This window comes from Amblyraja radiata, chromosome 1 (assembly GCF_010909765.2).
Source record: "Amblyraja radiata isolate CabotCenter1 chromosome 1, sAmbRad1.1.pri, whole genome shotgun sequence".
Taxonomy (NCBI): domain Eukaryota; kingdom Metazoa; phylum Chordata; class Chondrichthyes; order Rajiformes; family Rajidae; genus Amblyraja; species Amblyraja radiata.
Genome location: NC_045956.1, coordinates 141,631,737 through 141,646,805, shown reverse-complemented (window position 1 = coordinate 141,646,805; position 15,069 = coordinate 141,631,737). Strand labels below are relative to the sequence as shown.

At 38.2% G+C, this 15,069-nt stretch overlaps 1 protein-coding gene across 4 annotated transcripts in view; it reads left to right on the top strand.

Annotated features, from left to right (window-relative positions):
* zfr (zinc finger RNA binding protein) overlaps positions 1-14,569 on the top strand; it is a 61,668-nt gene extending 47,099 nt beyond the window's left edge. For 2 of the 4 annotated variants that reach the window (XM_033031867.1, XM_033031852.1), the window contains 7 exons: positions 1,727-1,895; positions 2,386-2,527; positions 5,668-5,765; positions 6,615-6,710; positions 8,796-8,907; positions 10,978-11,075; positions 13,529-14,569. In XM_033031867.1, coding sequence (XP_032887758.1) covers positions 1,727-1,895; positions 2,386-2,527; positions 5,668-5,765; positions 6,615-6,710; positions 8,796-8,907; positions 10,978-11,075; positions 13,529-13,714 — 901 coding nt within the window. In that variant the 3' untranslated portion in view covers positions 13,715-14,569. Of the gene's footprint in view, positions 1-1,726; positions 1,896-2,385; positions 2,528-5,667; positions 5,766-6,614; positions 6,711-8,795; positions 8,908-10,977; positions 11,076-13,528 lie in introns of those variants that run through there. The other 2 variants (XM_033031859.1, XM_033031876.1) reach the window with 2 other exon arrangements.
* Positions 14,570-15,069: the final 500 nt, after the last annotated feature.

The window sequence follows — 15,069 nt, the reverse complement described above, 5'->3', positions numbered from 1 at the left end:
GCCATCCAAGCCATAAAGCTGGAACCTGCTAATTTGTAGAGGTTTTTTTAAAACACCGCTTCTACAACTGGGACTCACGGACCGAACAGCAAACATCATCTCGGAGGCCCAAAGAGAGTCAACCAAGAAGCAATATCTGGTCTACATCAGAAAGTGGGAAACGTACTACCATAAGAACAAAACCACCAACAGAAATATCAACATCCCATCTGTTCTGGAATATCTGGCAGGCCTCCACTATGATGAGGGGCTCAGCTACAGTGCCATCAACAGCGCCAGAAGTGCCCTGTCGACATACCTATGGCAAGGGACAGAGCGTTACACGGTAGGGACTCACCCTCTGGTAACCAAGCTCATGAGGGGAATATTTAACACAAAATCCCCCCCAAAAAACAGGTACTCCCATGTATGGGATGTAAGCATTGTCCTGAAAGTACTCAGGAACTGGTCACCAGCATCTACCCTGTCCCCATACAGACTAACATTTTAAAAAACAGTCATGGTAATGGCACTGGTCACGGCACAGAGGGTTCAGTCACTGCACAGACTGGACAACATGACCTCCTCACCTGACGATATTACGTTCCATATTTACGAACTAGTAAAACAGAACAGACAAGGATCAGCAGGCCTCAATATCCAATGTAGGTCATACCCTGCAGATGACCGCCTCTGTATAGTTAAACATCTATCACTATACATGGTGAAACTAAAAACCTGAGAGGCATGAGAATGGACTGCTGATCAGCCATAAGAAACCTCACAAAAAAGTGACGGTCCAAACGACCTCGAGATGGCTGAAAAAGGTACTGACGCGGGCTGGGGTGGATACTAATGTGTTCAAATCTCATTCCACCAGGGCCGCAGCTACATCAGCGGCAGTACGACTGGATCTGCCCATGGACCAAGTCCTCGAAGCAGCAGGATGGTCAGGGGAAAGAACTTCCAGTTATTTTATAACAAACCAGTTAGAGAGACTGGAACATTTGCAGAAAGAAATTTAAATTCTGTAAATTAATTAAAACCCATAAATAGGGTTATATTTGTGTTAATCCATTTTATGATTTCAATAACGAATCATGTGCAATTGTGTTAACACTATTCCTCCCACAGTCAAGGCAGACGTGTGCATGGACGTTTCTACGGCATGAGATCACAGAGCTTTGAAGTCTTCACGTAGTCACTCACGTGACTCCGAAGTAAAATAGTAAGATTAAACGAGAACTTACCAGTTTGAAGTTTGATCTGTATTTTATGAGGTGTTACGATGAGGGATTACGTGCCCTCCGCTCCCACCCAGGTCATATATACTTAACTGGTACCTCTTCTCTAATCTTACTATGTTTAGTCATTAGTTATCTGTGATCTCACACCGCTGCTTTGAAGAATGACACGCATGCGTGCTGAGCGGGTTCTTCACGTAATCCCTCATCGTAACTCCTCATAAAATACAGATCAAACTTCAAACTGGTAAGTTCTCGTTTAATCTTACTATTATTCATAAACCAACTAGAAAACTTGAAAGGAATAAAGTTTATGGTCTCAGCAGCCAATTTGCACCTTATTTATTAGCAAGCTTTGCTTGAGTTAATTGCTGCAGGGTGACTTTGATGTGGACACCTAAATTGGAGGAATACCATTTGATAATAAACTCTTTTGCTAAGTGACTAGTGGCTTTGAAGTACAATTACTACTTTTTATTCCCTGCTGTCCACACTTGCTACAGAAGAGATGATAGCCAGAGAGCTTTGAAGGGTGTCATGCGAGTTGGCGTACTTGCTAAAGGATTGCTGTTACGTGGGGACAAAAATGTGAACCTTGTACTGCTTTGCGCCGAGAAACCAACTGGAGTACTACTGAATCGCATTGCAGACAATTTGCCAAAGCAACTTGTGGTATGCCAGTTTTAGTCCTTCTTCAATAAGTCTTAATTCTATTGCTTTTTAAAAATATATACTTTAAACATGACTGACTCTAAAACAGTGAAGTAATTAACAATGTTTTTGCTTTTGGATATCAACTTCAATCACAAACGGGGATGTGGAGCACAATAAATGAAACTATATAGCAACGCGGAGAAGCTGATATCTTTTGCAGAACAAGCATGCAAAGTGATTTTCTTTTACTCTGTTTCGAAAGTGCCACTCCACTAAAATATATTTATTTTTAACGTATTGAAATGATTTTTTTTAATGACTATTGTACTGTAAATTTCAACAGAAAATTCCAGGGAATACCAAATTTTTTGACATCTGTAAAGAGAAAAAATTCTTAACATGTTTTCTCCTCATATGCTGCTATATTTTTCAGCATTTAAAAAATGGTTTTAAAGTATGTAATCATTCCCAATTGCTTGTGTAATACGTTTTTTTTAAATGATTATAGGCGACTACTCCTGAGAAGTACGAAGTAAATTGCTGCATTCCTGACTCAGCCATTATTATTACTTCAAATATGGAACCAAAAATGCAAGTCACCATCACACTTACATCACCGGTCATTAGAGAGGAGAACATGGGAATTGGAGGTTGGAAGTCTAAGATTCTTTACTTGTCTGCTTTTCTCTTCTGTTATCTTCCTGCTATCATATGCCAATGGGCCCTAGGAGTTACTCTATGACACTTTTCCGTACATAAGAGATTTGAAAGAGAGCGAAGTTCAAAGCATGTTAGTGTCTATAGAATGTGAAGTCACCTGTGTGGTAGAAAAGGAAAGTGTTGTAGAACTTGCTGTTCTGTGGTCCCTTGGTATTTAACGTATAGCTCCCCTGAGTGCAAGTTGATCCTGTATTTTTAAGACTATTTTTGTATTGTAATTTAAGTGTGCTGATGTTTATTTTTTACACATTTATGTTCAAAGAAATGCTTAATACAGAACAGGGCTCTTCAATTCAGATTTATAATTTCCAAATTCTGGGATCTCTAACATTTATTATCCTCCCAAATTGAAACCAAGATCTGGATGACAAGTAAATTCTCTTGGATTGCCCTTTTGTTTTATACTTTAAAGCACATTTTTTTCTTTAAAAAAAAATAAAAAAATGCTGAAGCTTGTAATAGGAGTGGATGCAGTGTATAAGTAATTTGGGGGAAAAAACATAAAATCCAGATAACCGCGTTTACGTGAACATTATTTTACTGAGGATACCATTAGGCAAACTTAATAATTTAATTCTAATTTCTAATGTAGGGAATGGTACAATTAATTGTTTATTGAATTTTAGAGCCCTGGTGATATAAAATACTGGATTTCATTTGGGTTTTTGGAGCTTCCTTGGGGGAATTACTAAACAACTGATGAAGGCTTTGTGAGAGGAATCTTTGATGGATGAGGGATTGGGTATAATGGAAAAAAATCCTCTTAATTGTTATTGCACCCGTTTACTGAGTGTTTTGCTCCTGTTGACTGCAGTAAGTTGTGTTGGGATGTAGATTTCCTGCAAGATGGTTGTTTTTATCTATTCATAGCTCATGGATTCAGTCCAAAGCCTTCTAGCATCAACAGCAAGAGTCGAATCCTCTCAGGGGCTGCTGACACGTCATCGGAAGGATTTTTGACCAAGGTTTTTGTAAGAGCTTAGCCACACCTGCCACACAATTATTGGATGGACTGGGGCCACTCCAGCCGTGCTTATATATAAAATGTATCCAGAGATCGAACAATGCCACTTAATGTTGATATCAAATATTTCTGTTTACTTGAAGTAAATTACCTCCATAATGCTGCCTTCTGCAAAATGACATTTAGTTCAAGTTTCATTTTAATAATTCAATTGTAATCCACAAGTTGTGAACTTGACAACTAAAAGCATTCAAATTTAGTTTTAGGGTTATTTTGTTTATTGTTTACAAGCAGATCCCTGGTACGTTATGCCAGGATATTGCATACTGCCAGATATGTGGTATCGGTCTATCTCTAAAGTATTTCTTGCAGAATTCCATTTCCTTTCTTGCTTTCCTTGACTTGGTTTAATGGCGCTGACATAAGTTTGTTTTTCTATGAAACTGTAGCAGGGCCACAAAAATTCATTTGTTTTCAGTAGTCTAGTATTTAGTTGTCTTTTGCTCCCAAATCTTCAATCCCATTTGTTTTCAAATACATAATTGTGACATCTGTAACTGAGAATGCCATTCTCCTTGCCCAAGATCATAAGGAAAAATTGACAGTAAACTAAATTAAATATAAAGCATGCCCGAGTAAATAGTTCAGGAGCATGTGGATATCAACAGTCAAGTTTATAGAAAGCTAGCATAAAACTGATAGTAGCCTTCCAAGTTTGAGGGGTTTATAATTACTGATTTTTCTTTTAATCGGAAGGAAAATCATAAAAATACTCAGCAGGTCAGACAGCATTGGTGGAGTAAAGCTGTTTACATTTTTGGTTAATGACATTTTGTCTAATAATTGATGCAGCTTTTCTGTAATTCATGTTTTTGCTTAAATTATTTGCCTGTTAATGAATTTTATGCCACTTGTTACTTAAAAGAAAGCATATAAAAGTTAATTCTACCAACGAAACGTGGCAGCACTAAACTAGTTTGGAGATAAATGCCTCTTTTTAATAATGAATATTTAAATATGGTAAATCGTTCCACATAAAATGTTTGCTTTCCAAGCTGCTTAAAATCTGAGCTATGGATGACATACACTATTTAAAATTAATTATTTTCTGGCACTTGCAGTGTTAGGAAATTGGTTAACCTTCAAAGCTAAAATAGTTGCATTTTTGGATCTGATGCTGCAAGCCCAATACAATTGTTTTGTTGTCCTGAGGGTTCGCATCCAATACTTGGTTTTACCCAACATTTAATGCCGAGAAGCCTCTGCACAATCTACAGTATTAGTTGTATTTGTATCTAGGTCAGGTGTTTTTTTTTAAAAGAAAATTGCCGGTCAAGAGTGGAAAAGATAAATAATTTGTGTTTCTGGCACACAACCCTTCATTAGACCCTCCACAATTAATCTGATTAAACATTTTTAAAATTTTTAAAATTCAAATACAGTATATTTTAGAGAATATTCAAAGTTGTCTGATATGTTGTGAATCATAGGGAACGGGCAAGGTTGACAATTAAAAAAAAAAATTCCTGTCCCACCCCCTTTCTTTTTGGTTACTTTAACTCGTTCACCAAATACAGCACTGGAACATAGTAACTGACATTGAACTGAAGTCAAGTTTAGGTGGAATACTTCTTGTACCTTAAAACAATTTCTTCCCAGCAAAGCCATAAACTGGAATGATAATGAGCTAGTTAAAACACACACCTTGGCAATTGACCAACTCCAGTTTGCAAGATTCTTTATCAATTTTCTATGTGGATTTCTGGAGGCCCTTCTATTACAAGTTCTGATTTGGCTGGTGAAGTGTGGCTACTAGTCCTCCGTGTACATCAGGGAAAGCTAATATTTGGAGCGGTGTCATTCCTTGTGTTACTGGACATTCTTGAATGTGTCATTATTTGAGTTACTTGAGATAACAAAAGCTCAAGTACAATAATATGTTTAATTTGAAGTTATTGGATATTTCAAAAATTATATTGAGGATTCCCTCGTGTATTGTCAATTTGTAGTAGAATGTGTGGCAGTATGGCTATGTTTCTGAAATGTCATGCCTACCTGGTCAAACACCCATTCCTCACTGCACTTTGCCAATTCGATCCATTTTAGATGTAACCTCGGTTATGGTGAAAGACCCACCGGACGTCTTGGACAGGCAAAAATGCCTTGACGCTCTGGCTGCTCTCCGCCACGCTAAGTGGTTCCAGGTTCGGAACATCATTTTACTTACTTACTTGTAGCCTTATGAGAGATGATTGAGTTTGACTTTTCCATGAAAATGAGCTGTTACATTAGTAAACCTAATATACCCAAGGCTGCCTACGTTGACCGTGCCTTTGCCTAAGAAAGTGACCAGGAAAATACTACCAAATTTTTTACTTTGTTTAAAACTTGAAATTCTGTAACTTTTTTTTCTGGTCATTGACTAGCATGAGGCATCCTTGTGTCGCTTCTTGTAATGTTTGCACTTATCAATATTGTGTTTGTAACTGTTCCATAAGACTGCAGATTAACTAGCTTTTAAAAAGGTGTCTTATGCTTTATGCTCAGCTTTCATAAACCTTTTTCTTCACCTAATTCATTTATAATTTGTAAGATTTAATGTTTATGTTGGAGCGGGAGACAGAAGTTGCTCTAACTTACTGCGACTTTGCAGCGTGGCAAACGTACAGTAAGAAAAGGCAGTCTACCATGTCTTCCGTGATTTATATTTTCCTTTTAACATGTGTAATTATGTATTTTCCATGGATAAATCTTGTTCTTTAAAAATGCCATGAAGGAAGAACGTGGGGGAGAGGAAGTTCTCAAGAGGCCAGGAAGATGAGCTAGGACAGCTTCTTCCTGTTTCTGCTGTGCACTTTGACCCCCATTTCTTCCACAGAAGAATTCTGTTGTGGAAAGTAGGCTCATGAGTAAAGTGCTGGATATTTTTTTCTTTGAATCCACCATCTTTACAAGCTTTTATTTCAAAACAGCAGTGTTTTTCCCCATTACATAATCTCTAGCCCCAAGACTTACTGACGTCCATGTGATTTAGATTTTTGTTTCTGCTCCAGGCTAGAGCCAATGGTTTGCAATCTTGTGTGATCATTATTCGCATCCTGCGTGATCTCTGCCAGCGGGTACCAACCTGGGGAGTTTTGCCAAGCTGGGTAAGTGAAGCTTCTATTTAAATGTAAAAGTCATTTAAGAAAGACTTGGTTTGACTTTGTCAGTGTAGAGGAATGTTCTAATTACACAGACTTGCACTTTTTTGATACCATTGATCACAAAATAGTTTTAAGAAATGGCATAACTACATTTGTGCTATTATCCTAATACAATGGTATTCTTACAATACTGAAGATTTGTGCTTCAGAGCCAACCATGCCTCTAATCAATCTATTGCAGTGCACAAACAATGGCATCTGCCCAATAATCAGTAAAATGGTCCAAATATGCCCAGTCCAGCAAAAACAGAACAAATCCACTGTTACTATTTACTATCTTGGCAACAGACAGAGGAAGATGTCCTTGGTATTGCTATCAGGCAGCTTTTACCAGTTTTCCTCTCTTTGATACTCAGTCTAGGTTTTTCCAGGATTTCACCACAACTTTGTTCCAAATGTGGAACCAGGAGCTTAATTACAGAAAAAGACACAATGTGCTGGAGTGATTTGGTGGGTCAGGCTGTATCCTTGGAGATAGGTGACGTTTTGGGTCGGAACCCTTCAGACTGAAGAAGGGTCCAGACAGCTTCATTTCGGAGATTGGGACAGAATCACTGATCTTTATAGCAAGGTAGCATTTGACCGGCTGTGGCGTGATGGAGCCCTGTTTAAACGGGATTGAGTAGGCAGCAACGGGAATACATTCCACTGCTTGGAATTGTATCTTGTAAATCTTGGAATGTTTGCAGGTGATGGTCATTAATTCCATTTGCCAATTAGAAAACAAAGCATGCTTGAATACTACATTTAAGCATGAGATATTCGATGCTAAGGATTACCAGGAGCAAGAAGAGCAAGTCTCACCACCCACTCGTGACATTTGACTTCATGATTATGTTGGATCCTGTTAATGACCATTCTGGGTTCACCATTGTCTAGGAAATGAACATTTGAAATAATGTGGCCACAAAATCAGGTCAAGTATTGGGGGTTTCTGGAGTGAGCAACTAACCTAGATGTTTTCAACCCTTTGAGACACAAAAAGGACTGGTGTAATATTGTACACTTTTTCATCAACCACACACATCTTGGCGTATCCAAGACAAAACAGGCTGCTTGATTAGTATCCATTTGTTAGAAATGTTTAGTCTCTACCATTGGTTCAAATGCATTGCAGTTATTCTTCTAGGTTTATCCAGCAGCACCTGGCCAGTAATACCCACTTTCTGTGATTATTAATTAGAACTTGTGCAAGTATCCTTTTTCAAATATCACAGTAGGAAATTTAAAGGGCTGTTTATTATTATCACTCTAATTCTGAACATATCCTCATGTAAATATGTTCTTATTTTGGCTACAACTAGAATAATTTTTGTTCAAAATGATTGAAACAAACTTTTACTTACTTTCTTATTTTCAACATGTTGAGGCAAGAGATTTAGTTATCCTTATAGTTGGTCATATATTATCAGTTGTCATCGCATCTAAATTATGCATTGGAACCTGTTACATTTCCAGTAAATGCTGAAAAGGTGGAATTCGAGATGGTTTGTTTCTCTGCCCTTTAAATGTAGAATGTTGTATTGAACGGAGTGTGACTGTGAATTTGGAAGAATCTGCCAATTGTGCTGCTGACACTTGTATCCATATCACCTCGGATCAAATTCTCTCTTCATTCATTGATCACCTTGACCCTCCCAATTGCATTTAATGCGATTTTCTATATTAATTCCAGAAAACCTATTACTTGCACATTCTTTTAAAGATTCTGTATTTTGGATTCCTGCATCCATACTCTACCCTGTTTCTTCAAGTATTTGTCTTAACTAGTACTCTCCAATCGTCTAATTTCTCTTTCTTGTTATTTGGAACAGCTCCTTCAAATTTAATGCAGAGAGCTTTTGTTTGTAAATTACTCTTCTGCTAGTCTTTTGAACCTTCTTTGATCATACCTTGGTCTGTTCTTTCCTATCTTCTCTCTTCAAACTCTTCTGTTCCCTTTCTTCATCTTCACTTTTGTTTGGAAGATTCTTTGGGTAACTAATTTATCAATTGTTTTGAAATGGTCCCTAACCTTTTGTTTAATAGGCCATGGAATTGCTTGTGGAAAAAGTAATCAGCAGTGCTTCTGGGCCACTTAGTCCGGGTGACGCTTTGAGGAGAGTTTTCGAATGTGTTTCTTCTGGAATACTTCTACCAGGTGAGTTCTGTGAATGTATTTGAACTTTTTAATGTTAGGTACTGTTATTTGAACTAAAAGGCATTTGTTCCTTTATCTGCCAGCTCCTAATATCGCCCACCCACGGTTTTGTCTGTCCTTGTACCCACTCAATCTTCCACTGCAAAAGTTTATAATTTCTGTCAAAATAAATTGCAGTTGCCTCGGTCACTTCATGCATTGTTAATTGCTGGATATCCTACAGAATTTAAATGAACATAAAATAGTACAGAAGAGAACCAGCCCTTGAGCCCATAATACCTGTGCCAAACAGTGTTTCATGGCCATCATTATAGTTTATTGAATATTCGTTCACCTATTTAAATTTGACAAATACTGTGAAATCATTAAACCAGTAATTTAATGCTATTGTATCTACTAGAACATAGAACAGTGCAGCACAGGAACAGGCCCTTTGGCCAACAATGTCTGCTGAACATAATGCTGAGCTAAATTAATCTGTTCTGCCTGCACGTGATTCGTATATCTCCAATCTGCACATCCATGTAACTATTTAACGACCTCTTAAATACTGCGATTTTATATGCTTCCACCACCGCCCCTGGCAGTGTGTTCCAGGCACCCACCACTCTGTAAAAAAAAAAAAATCCTTTCATTCCTTCTTTTGATCTTAAAGCTATGCCTTTGTCTTTGATATTTCCACTGAGAGGGGGGGGGGGGAGAGGTTCTGACTGTCTAATGTATCTGTGCCTCTCATAATTGTATATACTTCTATATCAGGTCTCCCCTCGGACTCACACATTCCAGATAAAACAATCCAAGTCTGTTCAACCTCTCCTTATTGCTAATACGTTCTAATCCTGGTAAATTTCATTAACGCTCTCCAAAGTGACACCATCCTTCCTGTAATGGGGCAACCAGAACAACACGCACTACTCCAAATGTGGCCTCGCAAAGGTTTATAAAGGTTTGCAACATGACTTCCTGACTCTTATTTCTATGTCCTGACCTATGTAGGCAAGCATATCACATGCTATCTTTATCACTCTACTTGTGTTGCCAGTTTCAGGGAGCTATGGACTTTTACCCAGAACATCAGTGCTGTTAAAGGGCTGCTAACCCTGTACTTCCCCATTGTATTCAACCTTCCAAAGTGCAATACCTTACACTTACTCAGATTAAACTCCATCTGCCATTTCCCCACCCATGTCTGTATCTATATCCTGTTGTACCCTTTCACACTCATCCTCACAAACCACAACTTCACCAATTATGGTGTTGTCTGCTGGTCCCAGTCCTCCAGCCAGATTAACACTTTTTTTGAATCTTCGACTATTAAATTTGGATACAGCATAATTTCCAGCCAAAGGTCTGAAGTTCCCAATCATTTCAAAGGTTGCTGCACTTTCATATTTATCATTTCATAAATATTCTTATGCCAAAGGAGACCGTTGAGTTTATTTGGCCCACTAAATCTTTGCCTGCTCAGAGCATTCCCATCTCTCCCATTCTGCCACTTACATGCAACCTATGCCCTCCCCAATTAACTTGTAAGCATGTCTTTGGGATGTGTGAGGGAGTTGGTATGCCTAAAGGAGACCAGGCAAACGTGACACAAACAGTATTGGTTAGGATAGATAGTCGTTGGAATTCTATCATGCATTCTTGTGACATTAACTTTTTTTGACATGTCCAAAAATGCCATTTCCAGAAAGAAACCTGTCTAATCAGTGCCATCCTCTTCACTTGCTGTCATGTAGGCTTTTCCATTAATTTTGCATTGATGTGAATCTTGGGAATAGTGACTTCTCAATTTGTCAGGAGTGAAAATGAGTCGTTGATAATACTGAGTTTTAATCGTACATGGAATCATGTTTGTTGTGCTCACCATCCAATGAATATTTGATGAGTGTTGAAAACAGAAAATCGTAGTAGTTTTTTAGCCTGTATTAGCTAATTAACAATGAGCTTGCCCTGGTTCGGTTTATTTTATTGTATAAAATGAAGTTGTTGCAAATGATATTTGAGAATAAATCCCAAATCATATGAACAATCCAATTTTTTTTTTTTAATTTGTATTGACGTTTTTAGGTGGTCCTGGCCTATATGATCCTTGTGAAAAGAACCCGAATGATACATTGAATTCAGTCATTGAACAACAGCGAGAAGATATAACAGCTAGTGCACAGGTATGATTCTCAAACGGAAAGGTCACTTATGTTGCTTGTTATTTGAAAAATATATTGTAAATGTGTTGCTGGTCTGTTTCCTGATTAGACATATGTAGAATTATATTCTGTGTTTTTGTAGGTAAATGTTGAGGGAATTACTTCCATGATATATTTTGTCCCTCATTCGATATAACTCTTTTCTCACTTAGCTCACCTCTATTTAGGGCTACATCCTGATCATCCACTTGGGAATCATCGTAAATTATTTGCCTTTTGACAGCATGTGACATTATCTATATTAATTTGCACACATATTTTTACTTGAATAGCTGCAATTCATCCCCAATTATCCACACATCAAAAGTGGCTTTTCTGGTTTTTTTTACAATTCCTTCAAATAACCTTTTATCATTATTCACCGCCGGTACTGAATTGATGAGAGAGATTGTTAGCATTTGGGAGTTGGCCAAAGTGCTTTACATTTGTTATAAGAATAGTATAAACAAACAAAACTACATACATATAGCCCTCGCTCAGTGGACGTCAGGAAAGGCTTGGGAGTATAGATAAGTTTTTAGTCTTGACTTAAAGGAGTCGATGGAGGGGGCAGTTCTGATGGGAAGGGGGATGCTGTTCCACAGTCTAGGAGCTGCAACCGCAAAGGCGCGGTCGCCCCTAAGCTTATGCCTAGACCGCGGGATATTCAGCAACCCCAAGTTGGCCGATCTGAGGGACCTGGAGGTGGAGTGGTGGGTGAGAAGACTTTTAATGTAGGAGGGGGCAAGCCCATTGAGGGCTTTGTAGACACAGGTCTTGAAATGTATATGGAACCGCATATATAGTTAATATATAGTTAATAGATATTGCTTTGAAATCTTTTGAATACAATGTTATTACCAGTCATGTTTTACCATACTTGACAATTGTTTAAAATTACTAGCTTTTGCAGTTATTTTTGCATTGTCTCCCAAAGAAAGAATTGTATGTTTTATTTGTTCAGTCTGTGGAAATAAAGAATGTGAAAGTTGGTGGTGTATACAACCAAATCTGAAATATGGTATTTGATAATTTGGTATCTATCTGATTGCTGTTAATTGGATGATAAAAATTAGGCATGTTTTTAAACTGCGATTACCATGTACAGTGGGGGACTAAAGCAACCAGGAAAGAAGAAAATCGTGCACATCTGATGAAAAATGCTCTTCTGTATCTGAGGAGGCAACATTTTATGCAGGTTCTGGTTCATATCTATCTTTCCAAACTGCAATCCAGCATGGCCTGGAGTTAGGGTGTGCATTGTAAGTCATGGGTGAGATGAGACTGCAGCTCCACGTGTGTTGATCTGCACAGCCCCCATTGGTCCATATTTTGGCTTAGTTTTCCAGTATGCAGGTAGCATTCGCAGACTAAAGGAACAGGAAATGTGTATGGAGGATTGAATATTGGTGAGAATCAAGGAACTTGTTTCATCATGTCTGAAATAAGAAATTAGTTGACAGATACCTGGAATAAAAATTTCAGGCATGTTTCTACCTTGGATAGACAAAAAAAGCTAGAGTAACTCAGCGGGACAGGCAGCATCTCTGGAGGGAAGGAATGCGTGATGTTTCAGGTCGAGACCCTTCAGACTGGTTAGGGATAAGGGAAACGAGAGATATAGATGGTGATGTGGAGAGATAAAGAACAATGAATGAAAGAAAAGCAAAAAAGTAAAGATAATTAAGGAAACAGGCTGTTTGTAGGGTGAAAATGAGAAGCTGGTGCAACTTGGGTGAGGGAGGGATAGAGAAAGAGAGAGGGAATGCCGGGGCTACCTGAAGTTAGAGAAATCAATGTTCATACCACTGGGCTGTAAGCTGCCCAAGCAAAATATGAGATGCTTTTCCTCCAATTTGCGTTTAGCCTCACTCTGACAATGGAGGAGACCGAGAACAGAAAGGTATATATGACTCCAAACTAATAGATAGAACTTTATTTATTCAGGAGATAAATTGATCTGCCAACAGTCCTAAAACTCAAGATACATGAAATTAAAGTGATGAGTGGAAAGGATTGGGGATGTGCAAAGATTTGTAGAGGTGGGGGGCAGGCAAGTCAGTCTACCCCACGACAGAAGGGAGAGGAGTTGTACAGTTTGATAGCTACCGGGAAGATGGATCTCCTGTGGCGTACTGTACTGCATCTTGGTGGAACCAGCCTCTTACTGAAGGCACTCCTCGGGTTGACTCGTGTGTCATGGAGGGGTTGACCTGTATTGTCCAAGATGCTCTGAAGTTTGAGGAGCATCCTCCCCTCCAAGTCCACCTTTCATCTTTAGCTTCTTAAGTGATTTGTGCCACTTTTGCATTATCGGCACTCGAAAAATACCAGTTCAATTCTGTCGTACACTTCTTTTGGAATTGGTTTATAATTTGTATTTAGAGAAAACTAGAATTTGTTCTGATTTTTATTTTTAATTTCACTCTTTACAGTTTGCTCTGAGATTAATAGCATTCCGCCAGATTCACAAAGTCTTGGGAATGGATCCATTACCTCAGATGAATCCACGTTTCAGTGTTCGTAATCGAAAGAGGAGGAGGGACAACAGTGATGGAACGGATGGATTGGAAGCAGAGGGAAAGAAGGATAAAAAAGATTTTGATAGTGGAGAATTTTAAATTTCACAATGTCCAAGGTTGTTAATACAATATTGACTATATTTGGACTTGAAACAAATGTCTGATTTATATGTGTTGCAATATTTTAAATATAGTTATGTTAAATGTAAATAAGGTACTCACACTTTACACTCGAGTGGCATGTTGTCTAAGCATATTTAAACAAACCAATTGTTAAAGGTCCCATTTGTGACACTTAAACAGAACTACTAAATTACATCTTTCTATTGTTTAATGGTTAGTGATAAACCTGCTTTATAATTTGAAGAGATGCTTATGTAAATAAGTATTGCTTCCTTCAGCATTCATTTGTTTAGAATAATAAAAGCAAGAGTGGAAGGTCATGTAGATTGCACAAATCGGGTGACAGTATTTCTAAGGACTTGCAATGTAATACTGGCACTTGAATTCAACTAAACACTTGCTTTTGGCGAACCTGTGACGTTTGTTAAGTATAAAGATGAATGTGAATAACAATTTGGTTTCTTCAGTTTAAAGTTCTTAGCTGTGCATCAGCGAGGGGGGAAAGAGACAGTTTGATGTTGCGCCTGGCAGCAGTTTTAATGCAGTGCTTTTACATTCATTCCTAGTAAATCAGCTTGCATGACTGATCTATACCCTTGGAGGTTTGTGTTGTAGAAATGCTTTTTATGAAGCTAACAGTTTTCATGTTTTTTGTTTTCAATGGAAAAGTTATGTAGTTTGTTTTATATGGTTCAATATGTAGTAAAAAAAAAGCTTGTATGCAATTGCCATGTTGAAAACACTTCTGTTGTAATTGAGGTTGGACTGTACCCCTTGTGTATACTTTGTCAATTCTTACTCAACAATAAAACTTAAAGCAACACAAAAATATTACCATCTACGTTGTTCTTGCTTTTTTCATGGTCATCGCTAGTGACTCACTGCTGATGGGTAACGATGGAGGTGTATAAAACAAGTGTAGATAAGGAGAATATTTCCCATGGTCGAGGTATCAAAAATAAGGGGACAAATGTTTGCCTGCCAATTTTAATTCCCAAGTCATACACTGACCTTTCTGTTCTTGTCCCCCTCCATTGCCAGAGTGAGGCCACGTGCAAAGTGGAGGAACAGCTCCTCGTATTCCGCTTGGGTAGCTTATAACCTAATGGTGGAAACAGTGAATTCTCTGATTTTGGTTAATCTCACAAATGCGAGGTGGCTGAGAATAGAGAATTGTGGCAAACCCGAGTCAATTCAGAGGTACTAATTGGGAAGTCCAAATTTTTAATGTAAAATTTAAATAACTGCCAAACCCACTATTACTCCTGATATGTAGTTTAGTTTGGAGATGCAGCAGGGTAACAGGCCCTTCGGCCCACTGAATCCACATG